The sequence below is a fragment of the Mesoplodon mirus genome (genome assembly GCF_964341445.2).
Source record: "Mesoplodon mirus genome assembly, chromosome: 1".
Lineage (NCBI taxonomy): Eukaryota > Metazoa > Chordata > Mammalia > Artiodactyla > Ziphiidae > Mesoplodon > Mesoplodon mirus.
This window is the reverse complement of record NC_138976.1, coordinates 230,545,337-230,557,410: the sequence shown is the minus strand read 5'-3', so window position 1 is coordinate 230,557,410 and position 12,074 is coordinate 230,545,337. Positions and strand designations below refer to the sequence as shown.

Sequence of the window (12,074 nt, the reverse complement as noted above, 5' to 3'; positions counted from 1 at the left end):
TGAGGCAGAGGAAGAAGACACCTGACCCCTGGACGTACCCAACCGGGCTCCCTATGGTCCTCAGGCCGCGTCCTAACAGCTGTGACAAAGCAAGAGGAAAGGGGAAGCAAGGAAGTGAAGACGTACAGACAAGGCTGGGGGAAGTTCTGCCGTTAAACGAGCAGAGATACAGGGAAAGGGCTGGATCCAGGGAGACACGGGAGGGAGGATTTTTTTAAGAAGACTGAAGATATAACATGTCTGTTTGCTAACAGGAATGATTCAGGAGAGAGGAAAAATATGATACAGAAGAGAGGGTGAAGTCCTTTAGGAGGCAGAAATACTCACAACAGATGGTCCACAAACAGCTGGGTCGGCTCTGGATCAAAACACAAACAGATCAGCAAAGGAACAGGAAGAAAGGCAGGATATTTACAAACACCTAGGACTGACTGGCAGGAGGGCTGCTGAGTGTGGGCAATGACCTTGCTTCCTATTTCACTGAGAAAACAGAAGCAAGTGGAAGGAAATTGAGGTGAGGTGAAGAACAAGGAGAAAGCAGGAGATAACCATCTTAGAAAATGGGAGGGTAACTGGACTGTGGAAACATAACAAGGTGGTGGCGACAGTGCTTGCCTGACGCTGGGGGTTTAAATTTAAAGCGAGACCGGTTAGAACAGCTGCCTGTTTTTCCCACCACATTCCACTGGGGCAAGACAGTCGAGGTTCTGGAAACTATTACAATGAGAGAACATGAAACTAAAGCCGGAGAAAGAAAATAAAAATGAAGAGACGGACAATGAAAAAACTAGTTAAGATCCATGGATCCAAACAGAACTAAGAAGTTTTGGTGGCAGAGTCCTCAGGGAATGAGCTGAAAACACAGGAAGTAGTGGTCAGAGAGTGGGGTACTTGTAACTGAGACTACGAAATAGATGCTATTATTGATGACAAATGTGATGGCATTGACTACAGGGGAGACTTCCAAGGTGAGGCAGGAGACACGATCACTGATGAAAGAGAACCATCAAGAAAACAAGGCTGTGCACTACTGCAAGGGTCATCTTCTCAGATAATGAAGTCACCAAGAATCATGACAGTGCGGGGAAGTGTCTAAGGTGACCCTCACACGGAGGCGCAGCAGCTGACACGAAGCCTGGCGGAGCGGCTTAGGGAGCAGGGCAGAGTCTGGCAATGACAAGCGAGGAACACGCCTCCATCGTCCCACCTCTAGGCCCGGCAGGACTGAGGGACCAGAGGGAAAACGGTCCCCAAGAGAGACACATGAGTGTGTTCAGGGCAAGCCAGGTTTTAGAGCAAAAGAGGTGAAGACACTCTTGACAAGGTTAGAACACAGGGGATTTTGCTGATGATGTGCTATCCGAGGCTCTGTGGAAGGGTTCAGGGTTCAAGGTTGGATCGGGGGAGGACCAGGGCCTTAGGGAGCTGAGAGGCTATGGAATGAGGGCACGCCGGGGGCGCTGGGTGTCTGGTGGTGACTAAAGAGGGCTAAAGGCTATGATGGAATTGCTCCATTTAGGCCTGAATAAACATGGTACCAAAAAACATAAACACAAACGCGGTGTGCCAGCTGTCACAATGCCCCTCAGCTCGCAGTTCACCCTTCACTGTCCTGCTCGTGACCCTGGAGCTGGACAGGGCAAACCTCAGGCCTGCAGCAGGATGTAAGCTTTGTCCGCAGACCATGTTGGAGGGAGGGACGCTGCACAAGGAAAGGGCTTCTCTTCCTCTTGTCCCTGTGGGTGCAGGATATGCGGTGATACCACCCCTGCAGGCAGAGTACCCCCGGCAGCCTCTCTGCGAGTTTCAGCGGCAGCCTCGAGGCCAGCTGCCCGCCGCACCCGGTGCCCCAGCCGGCAGCCCAGCCCAAAGAGCCCAGCAGTGCCCTGCAGGCTCCTCCATGGGCCTCTCAGCACAGTTCACCCTATGAAGGTTCCAGGAGTCTGATCAGCTCCACAATGGACAGTCTCACATCTGCCAGCCTTGGCCCTGGCACCTCAGGGAACTCCACTACCCAGGGGTCGCCTCCATCCACACCCAGCAGGCTCTGAGTCTTGGCTTTAAGGGCAGGCGGGGTGATACTGTGGCCTCTGTCTCTCCTATGGGGCCCTGCCTCTGCACCAGGAGCAGTGCCTGCTTCCTGCATCTGTCTGCCAGGCCTGTATTCTTTAGAGTTCTCTTTACCCCTTAGAAGTCAATTACCTAAAAACAGATAATAATTACTTACACTAAACTTTCCCCTATCAAATTATTATGTTTTCTGTCTCCTGACTAGATGCTGACTTACATAACTTATTTGAAGACTGCTTTACAGGGATCATGTTGAACTACTTTATCATAGCTTCTACCCAAAGAGACGGACCACCCCTACTAGGAGGTCTGTCTTACAGCATTACACACACCCTTGTAACTGCGTGTGTGTGTAGTTGCACGTGCATACGGAGTGCAAACCAACAGGTCCCATATACCGGAGAACGCAGCTAGCGACATGAAGAAAGATATCAAATTCCTGCAACTAATACTCTGTGCTCTTAGACACAACCCCTATATGCTACAAGCCTTCATTTTCATCTGAAATGTGACAGACTATATGATCATATTCCTCCAGCTCTATGATTTTATTTATCTCGTCGTGAATTCTTTTTTTTTTTTTTGTGGTACGCGGGCCTCTCACTGCTGTGGCCTCTCCCGTTGCGGAGCACAGGCTCCGGACGCGCAGGCTCAGCGGCCATGGCTCACGGGCCCAGCCGCTCCACGGCATGTGGGATCCTCCCGGACCAGGGCATGAACCCGTGTCCCCTGCATCGGCAGGCGGACTCTCAACCGCTGCGCCGCCAGGGAAGCCCTTCATCGTGAATTCTTAAATTCAAAATTTCCCCAGATTTTTATGATGTTTATTACAGATATTTACTTATTTTAGGCACAAAAACAAATGGCTCTGCTTAGGTTATTCAAAAATGATTTCATTTATAATGTTACTTTCTTTTTACGGCACCAGCTACTTTACTTAACTAATGTTTCTTTATGACTTCTGTAAGTCTCCCAAGTTTTAGAAGACTGGTGAAGCAGAGAACATTGTTCTTTAGTAACTTAATTAAAACAATCCTATGAATATCAAGATTAACTGAATTGAGCTACAATAAAATAAGGTCAAACTGAGCATGTTATTAATACACAGTTTGTAGCATGATCATCATACCTGTTTATGTTTTTGGAGTGGTTTCTTTTCATGTAATTTTTTATCTCCATATTTCTTATACGTTAAAGGGACTCCATATTTAGCAGCAGGCTTTGTAATTTTTGGAGCAGACACAACAGAAGCCAAGCTTTGTCCTGAACCTGGTCTTTTAGCTATGTGAAAAAAATAGAAAAAAATTATTTTCAGAGTTCTTAATAGGAAACCCCTAATTTCAAAATTCTTCAAGATGGCCTTGTTCATGTTCCCAATCACTGAGATCACTGAATCTGAGACTTTTCATTAAACGTCTCACTCCCTCCTTACTGCACGGCAATGCCTCCATTAGGGCTATTCCACACTAACGCCACTCTTTGAAAGAAGCAAGAAGCTAACTTGTTGAGATTTCTCACATGTTGAAATTTCTCACACAGAACAAGCACGTCCCTAAAACTGACTGTGGATGATGACCGCAAGTATCTGTGAATATACTAAAAAACACTGACCTGTTGACTTTAAATGGGCGAACTGAATGGTATGCGGATTATATCTCAATAAAGCTGTTAAAAATAAACTTTAAAAAGAACATTCAATGTCTTAGAAATTACTTTTGAAATCAGAATATAAACCTCAAGAGCAACTGCTAAACATTAATTCCATCACTATGAGCACTTTAATATTTGCTTCATATATAGTCTGAGTAATCCCTACACCTACAGACCCATTGAAGAACAGGTACTTAAAAGAATCTCTATAGCTAAGGGTCCCAGGAAATGAGTACGTTTATGCACTGCTGGTAGGAATACAAACTGGTCAAAGTTTCCAGAGAGCAATCTATATCAAGAACAATGTTTATGGGAACTCCCTGGCGGTCCAGTGGTTAGGATTCCACGCTTTCACTGCCAGGGGTGAGGGTTCAGTCCCTGGCTGGGGAACTAAGATCCCACAAGCCGCGCAGTGTGGCCAGAAGAAAAAAAAAGAGAACAACGTTTATGAAGTGATTTTAAAGAAGTAATCAGAGAAACACAAAAATGTATACACAAGGGTAAACCCTGCATTATTCCGTATTAAACTTTTATTGAAGCTCAGACAAGATTCAGTCTCGTCTGAAAAAGAAAGTCTACACCACAGGGCCATCAAAGATACTAGAGGAGGTCAAAGAGTCTCCTCTGCTCGGAACCTTCCTGGAGCCCCTTCCTCCAAGACCCCCTCCCCCGGCTCCGCCCCACTCCTCCCTCAGCCTGCCCTCCACCCCAGGGGTGTACCGTGTCCTAGAGTCACGTGACCAACCTCTACCAACAAGCACGCTTCTTCTTTAAGAGGGGAATGGAGAAAAAAATTACCTCGGAGTTCACGAGGAAATACTACCATTAAACTCTGTTCTTCAAAGAATATTTAATTGTATTAGAAAATGATCAACATGTAATACTGTGAATTAAAAGAAACAAACCCTTGTTTATATAACACAACCCCAATTTTCAATCATTATGCATCTCCTATCATGGAAAAAAACATACCAAATGTAACAGTCTGTGTTAACATTAGGGTATTTTTTTTCTTCTTTTTAATTTTTATAATGAACACATACTGTTCATATAATTTAGTAAACTCTTACAAAAATAAAAATGATATAAGCCATTTGATTGGCAGTTTAGAGATTCACAACTAATGTGTGTGGAAGATCTGAGACGCAGTGTGGTACAGTAAGTTTGTCCAAACACATACTCCAACTGTATCAGAACAGGAACTAGGAAATGTGAGAAAAAAAATTTCCCCTTTGAAAATTCAACTGTAAGCTCCAGTCGGAAGACAGACATACAAAGTCACACCGCTGCAACCTGGCTACGTGTATTAACATAACCAAAGAAATACTGTGTGTCCCAGAAAAGGGGCAAGAGGCACAAAAGCACAAACACTCCCCAGAGAAGAGGGAGGGTTACTCGTCTGGCTGCCGAGGCGAGGCTCCCAGCAGGAGGAAGCTTCCTGCCCACGGGGAGGGGGCCCACAGGGTAGGGCCTCGCCATCACACACCCCCTCCATCCAGCTCCTCGCACCAGAGCAGAGCAGGGCTCCTGCGCTCCGCCTCCCAGGAGACTCGCCCACTGGGAAGAAATGCTGACACGGGGATTCCTTCCTGCCTGTGTGACAAGGAGGCTTTGGAGGAAGATGGGACTCCTCGCCAGGAGGGACACGCTGACCCTGCCCTGGGTCTGTCTCGTGAACTTGGTTCCAAGTGGATCTGGTCTCCCAGGACTGCCAGTCTCGGCCGGCGCAGAGGATGAGCCCCAGGGTGTTTAAGAAGAGCTAACCCAGCTGGCCTCCCTGAGAACACACAGTTACACCACGTCCAGCTGATACGGACTCGCTTTTACGATACAGGATTTATTTTTATTAATGTGTTCATACTCAAAATGGAGTAGAACATGCAAAGCATTATGTTTGAAAAACAACACAATCTTCAAATCTTAAATGACTTCCACTGATTTAAGAAACCCATTCTGAAATCATTCCATGCAGAAAAAATGTAATTTCCCTCTCACAGAGATACACTTACATACATAAACATAATATATAACCACACTCACAGCCCTACAAATGCTCCACCGCTGCTGGCCATATTTAAAAGAAAATCTATCTTTACGAAGGTGCCTGACTTCACACTGATTTACATTTAAAATATTCTAGAATACTAAATATTTCTCAAAGAAAATTATTTTACATAAATATTAAGTATTTCTCAAAGAAAATTATTTAACATAAAGATTCGCAGTTAACTAGGGCATTTTATAACATTTTCTAACGATGTTCTCAGAATATGAGCTGAACATTTGAATAAGACAGATTTCAAAATAGAATTCATTTAAATAAGGCAGATAATAAAGGGAAATTTTGTTATGAATCCATCAGAAAGTGTTGGATATTGCCATATAACATAAAAAATCTAAAGATGCACTTCCTCTGGATTACCCCAACTTACTACATCTACAAATACCTCTAGTATAATTAGTATACTGATTATGGCAAACAGGGGAAAGGATTCATGTTAAATTTCATTTACCTGGTATAGGCTGTGCTCCAAACCTGGAAAATGTTTTTAGACAAAATTCTTCTGCAATAAGCTTAAATTGAAAGATGGGGGAAATCGTTAGAAAAAATGTTAAATTACCAAGTTAAAAAAAAACACCTAGCCATTAATCAGAACACATTTTTTCCCTCTTTCAGTCACAATTATGCTGCCAAATAAACTGTACTAAAATCCAAGTTATCCATTCAACAAATTCCTCTCACGCTACCTTCTCCCCAGCCTTCCCAATATCTTTTTATTATTTCTCTGGACAAGCTCTCTTCTCGAATTAACAAAACGCACCCCCCAGGCCCCTGCACATTGCCTTGCCTGTTCTGCGTTTCGGCGATTTAACAACACCGCCCTCCATCTGGAATAACCTCTGTATGGAGGTGCATCCGTCTCCCTCATCTACTTCAAAACTGCTGAAGAATCACTTCATTATCCCTCCCCTGGATTAACCTCTCGGTTATTTCAACTTTACTCTGAATCTTCTCAGCATCTCCAATGAGTTTTCGATCTTAATATATAATTGTAAACATATTACTGGATAAATATTTGAATATTCTTACATGACTTAAAAGTTATCTCCTTTTACTATTACTACAACACTCCACTACTTATTTTGAGAAGCAGAAATCCTTAGTATTTCCTGCAAGTAACTTTCTCGCCCTACCCACTATATTTTTTCCCTCTTTAAATGTAAAACTGTTAGCAACAATATAATTGCTAAGTCGATTTAGGCCTGCTTTTTTTCTTACTGGGCAAAGAAGGGAAAGGCAAGTGAATTTTCTTTTTCTTCGAGAGAACACAGGGGTGGTGAAGGGAAGACTGCCCACAGTGGAAGGGATCAGAAACTCCAACAGGCAAAAAGCCAGAAGCTGAGATGGTCGCCTTTCCCATCAGGGATCCCTAGAGGACCAGTTCTCAAAGCCTCATAGTATCAGTGAATCAGCATCCCCAGGAACTTATAAAATATGCCAATTCTCAGGCTCCATCTCAGATTTACTGAAATAGAAATAGAGGTGGGATTCAGCAGCGTCCTCCAGGTAATTTTTATGTATGCTAAAGTTTGAGAATAACTGCATGAAAAGTCTGCTTCAGAGGCAACTGAGAGCCAACTGTGTGAGTGTACTTTCTCTTCTGAACATGTGTGGGTTTTTTTCCTTTCTTTTTCATGGAAGACATGCTTTATGATCTCCACCTTGCCCTAAATTTGAGTGTGAGTCTGTCTTTTCCCCTGCGTGAATGCACATGTGAACTGAGAGATGGGACGTGGAATCCAAGAAAATTGTGGAATTCCTATGTTGTGGCGTCCAACATAGTTGCCACTACCAACATGTAGCCATTTGGATTAAAATTTAAAATAAATAAAATTTAAAGTTCAGCTCTTCAGCCACACTAGCCACATTTTAAGCTGGTGGCTATGAGGTTGCACATGCAGATATAAAACATCTTCCGCCTCACAGAAAGCACTACAGGACGGCACCTACATTCCTAATGGACCAGAGCTTGTCCACGATCTATCAAGCCACATCCAAGAAGACATCTCCAGGATGTGCTGGACTGAGAACTATGCCCCACAGATCCTGGCTGATGGCATTGAGAGAATTCAGGGACTAAAGAAATTTAAAGACAGTACAGAATATTATAGTGATACTGAAAATAATAGTTCATATGCTGCAGTAAAAGTTCATATTGTTTCAAAGTTAAAGCCTTTAAAAAAGTATCATAAACTTTGTCATTAAAGTACTGAACAAGTGATATATAGCAGAAAAATCATAAGAACGAAAGTTTTTCGTGAAGAGTGAAATCTAAGTGGTGCATAAACAGCAACGGGGTACTATGTATTTAGTAAGCATGTGTGTCAAACACTCTGTTAACAGCCATAATCTGTCCTTTTGTCTTTAGATGTTACAGGCTTTGTGTATATCAGGCTTGAATATTTTCTTTTGTAGCTGGCTAATTGAATTCCAGTACTTCAGCCTTGGGACTGCATGTCCTAACTGCTGGTATGCGGGGGAAAGAAACTCAGCGAGATTAAATGCAGTCATTCTTTCTTCTCCAGCAGTTGCCAAAAAACAATAGTACGCTGCACCATAAGTCTGTCCTTGAAAATGTTATTTATAACAAAGGAGTCTTGTAAGACACCCACACTTCAGAGATTGTAGCTATGTCCTATATAAGTGGCCTTTAACCACCAAATTTTAATTGGCTTTCTTGCTTACTCATGTGTTTTCCTGGATGTAACTATGTAAATCCACATCTCTATTTTCTAAAGATTGTTTGTTCATACGGATGTTCTGTTAAAAGCTAGAGGATATACGACACTTCCCTCTCATCTCATAAACATATAAAAGTAATAAAACTATGATTTTGTTAGATATCTGATTTATACAAGGGTATAAATGATCATTGTTGATCATTTAAATCAACAAAGCCCACACAAACTACGTAAAATAATTCCACTTTCAGGTGATCATATTTATATCAATAACTTACACTAATTGACTTGATATAGATTTTTGATAAATCCTGTCAAATTAAAATTCAACACAACAAATATTTATTATGCACCTATATGCAAGTACTAGAGGAGGAATCATGAGTCAATAATCTATTACACATACATATAAATGCCCACACATCAGTGGTTCCCAATCATTTTCTGTTAGAGAAAAAACAATTACAATCCTATGAATTGTAAAGATAACATATTTATATTAGCATAATAAAGTGATATACTGATAATATTTAACATAGATTGCGTATACTGAGTTTACTTATTAAGTATGAGACATCAGGCACTTCACATGCAGTGTCACTTTTGATGCTCACAACTGCCTCATGACGTAGGTACATTTCCAATCCCATTGTTCACAGGTGGGGAAAGGGAAGCACAGAAGTGTTCAATAATCTTACCGTCAGAAACCAGAGAAGACAGAGAGTACAGAAAGACGGGGGTCAGGGCTGGGGCGAGGGGAAGCGGAGTCCCTGGTTAATGGGTATAGAGTCTGTTTTCCAAGGTGAAAAGAGGTAGACGGATGTGGTGATCGCTGTACGGCATTATGAATGTAGTTACTACTACTGAATTGCATACTCAAAACTGGTCACAATAATAAATTTTATGTTATGTCTATTTTACCACAATAAAATAAACTGGAAAACCAAACGAGAGGCACACAAGAGACAGAGGAGTACCTCTGCGCTGAGGCGACGACATCAGGGAACACATACTTGGTCTTCGCTCAGTTCTTGGCACACAGCCCTCAAATCCCTGTGATCCCCTCATCGGGAAGAGCACAAAAGTGTCTGTTGTTGTTCAAAACAAGCCCCTTTCAAACCCACCTGGATTTATGTTAATGAGATGATATCTGGAAAGCACCTAAGGATGGAGGCTGGTTGCCAGGGAAACCAACCACCTGACTAGAGGGTTAAAACTTTCAATGCCACTCCCTTCCCCCACCCAGGAGAGGAAAGGGGCTGGAGCCAATCACCAAGAGCCAGTGATTTAACTGATCCTGCCTACTAATGAAGCCTCCATAAAAACCAAAAGGACAGGGTTCAGAGAGCTTCTGAGTCGGTGAACATTCAAAGAGGGACCCCAGTTCCTACACTCGGGACCCTTCTGGACCTCGCCATATGCACCTCTTCACCTGGCTGCTCATCTGTATCCTTTACCCTATGCTTTATAATAAACTGGTGAACGTAAGTAAATGTTTCTCCGAGTTCTGTGAGCGGCTCCAGCAAGCATATTAATCAAACCAGAGGAAGGGTAATGGGAACCTCTGATTTATAAGTCGCTCAGAAGCACAGGTGGCAACCTGTGACTTAAACTGGCTTCTGAAGTGGGGGTGGTCTTGTGGGAGGGACGGAGCCCTTAACCTGTGGGATCTGATGTGATCTCCAGGTGCACAGGGTCAGGGCTGAAATGAATTCTGCCTGGTATGTAAAAACTGCCACACATTTGGTGATGAGAAGTTCAGAAGTTCGGCAGTAAGTGTGAAGAGGAAACACAGAAGGTATGTTCTCCCTCCTAGAGATGCACAGCTCAAAAGCAGACAGCAAGGGGGAGAGCTATGTGAGAACAGAAAGCAAGCTGACGCCAGTGTAAAGGCAAGCATTCCCCCACAGCTGCGACGTGCTCTCCTCCAGAGAGGCGGCCACGTCCTAGCCAAGCACCATAACCCTACTGTTCAATTTAACTATAAAATAAAAGAACATACCTGAGGGGAGAGAAACTTTTCAATGCGTTTGGCTATAAAGCCTTTCTCCAATATGGAGTTGACTGATGGTCTATCCCTAGGATTTCTTTTAAATAGTTGAGAGAGCAAACTGCGGAGATCATAAGAATAATGCAAAGACACGGGTGGAAAAGATCCAGATATGATCTTCAGTACCAGGTTTTTCATATTGCCAGCCTCAAACTAAAATCCAGAAAATAAATTAACATATATGAAACATAAGTCGAAAATGTCAGTTTCAACAATGAGAAACAGTACTTTTCCTATCAATACAGAACAGAATTGCAACCGTCTTCCCAGTTTCAATCAGCACATGCTCTCTAGAGCCAGGTTCACTTGGTTATTTACGAACACATCTGAAAGAGAGCATAAGTCCTCATAAAATGGTACAACTCGCTATCAGATTAACTTTTACTTATTCAAAAAACTAAAAGATGGGATATAGGTATCAATTAGAGTAAAGAGTTTATAAAAACATAACAGTAATCAAGATGGTAAAACAAGCAAACCTGGTAGTGTTCATTTAAAACCTGCCTTCCTGTGTCTCTGCTGTAGCAACTACAACAAGAAGTTAACTACAGAACTAAAACTATTTGGTAAAAATATAATAAATAAAGGTATGGATTAATTTCCTTTTATACACTGCTCATTATTACTTTAAAGTGTGTGATGCTCCCAAAAGGCATGGGATCAGCAATGTGGCAAATATTCCAAAGGGGAATATAAGCCTTATCAATGGGAATATATATTTTAGGATTAAACACGATATAAACTCTAACTGAAGTGGGGGGAAAAAAGAGGTGGGGCAGTTTAAAATCTAAAGATGATTTCATTTTGAAAGTAAAATTAAGCTTTTGACATCTCAGCTAAAATAGTACAGAACCGTTGTACACTATCAATATGTTCTTAATGCACATGTTAAGAAAACAAAACATGCTATAAGTTAGGCACTGGTGATTATATCCAAGTATAAAAGAGTTCTGTCAAATTTGGAATTCTCCTAGCATTTAAAACATATTGTTTATTAAGATGTGAGTACAATTCAATCATCTAGAAATACCTATATATCTAGGAAGGAATCCTAGATGCAGAAATAGGTTATTACTCTATTCTTTCATTACAATGAAGTTTTATTTATCTCTCAACTGATAAGCTCTTCATAAATAAAGGTTAATGAATTACTTAATCTTATGTGTCCACTTAAGGGTAAACAATTCCAAAATACAGAAACAATGGTGACAGAACAATGTATTGTAAATGAAAAGACTTTCTAAAAATATGTAGATTTAGACCTACATGACTGTGTGTCACAGAAAAACTGACCAATTTCTTAAAGTACAGATCTAATATCCACCAGGCCATATCACTTCGGCAGTCTATGCTTTTTTCCTTCAGAAAAATAAAATCTTAAGGGAATACAGTAGAAGAGTATGAATAAACACAACAAAGAAAAATACTCCCCAAATAATATCAGGCAATAAAAACAAACTATAAAACTGCTTATACCATATAACTAAACTCTTGAGGGAAAAAAACCAAAAACTCATTTTATAAATTATTCTATAAGTCTAGAAGGAAACAACAAAATATT

At 41.6% G+C, this 12,074-nt stretch overlaps 1 protein-coding gene across 11 annotated transcripts in view; it reads right to left on the bottom strand.

Moving 5' to 3' along the window:
* The window catches only part of NEK1 (NIMA related kinase 1), a 204,507-nt gene that overhangs the window by 142,256 nt on the left and 50,177 nt on the right, over positions 1-12,074 (bottom strand). For all 11 annotated transcript variants that reach the window (XR_014294361.1, XM_082624999.1, XM_082625000.1 and 8 more), the window contains 3 exons: positions 10,466-10,666; positions 6,234-6,294; positions 3,200-3,351 (listed from right to left, as the gene is read on the bottom strand). Coding sequence is in view for 10 of the 11 variants with exons in the window: in XM_082624999.1 (XP_082481125.1) it covers positions 3,200-3,351; positions 6,234-6,294; positions 10,466-10,666 (414 nt within the window). In the remaining variant the exon portion in view is untranslated. The remainder of the gene's footprint in view (positions 1-3,199; positions 3,352-6,233; positions 6,295-10,465; positions 10,667-12,074) is intronic.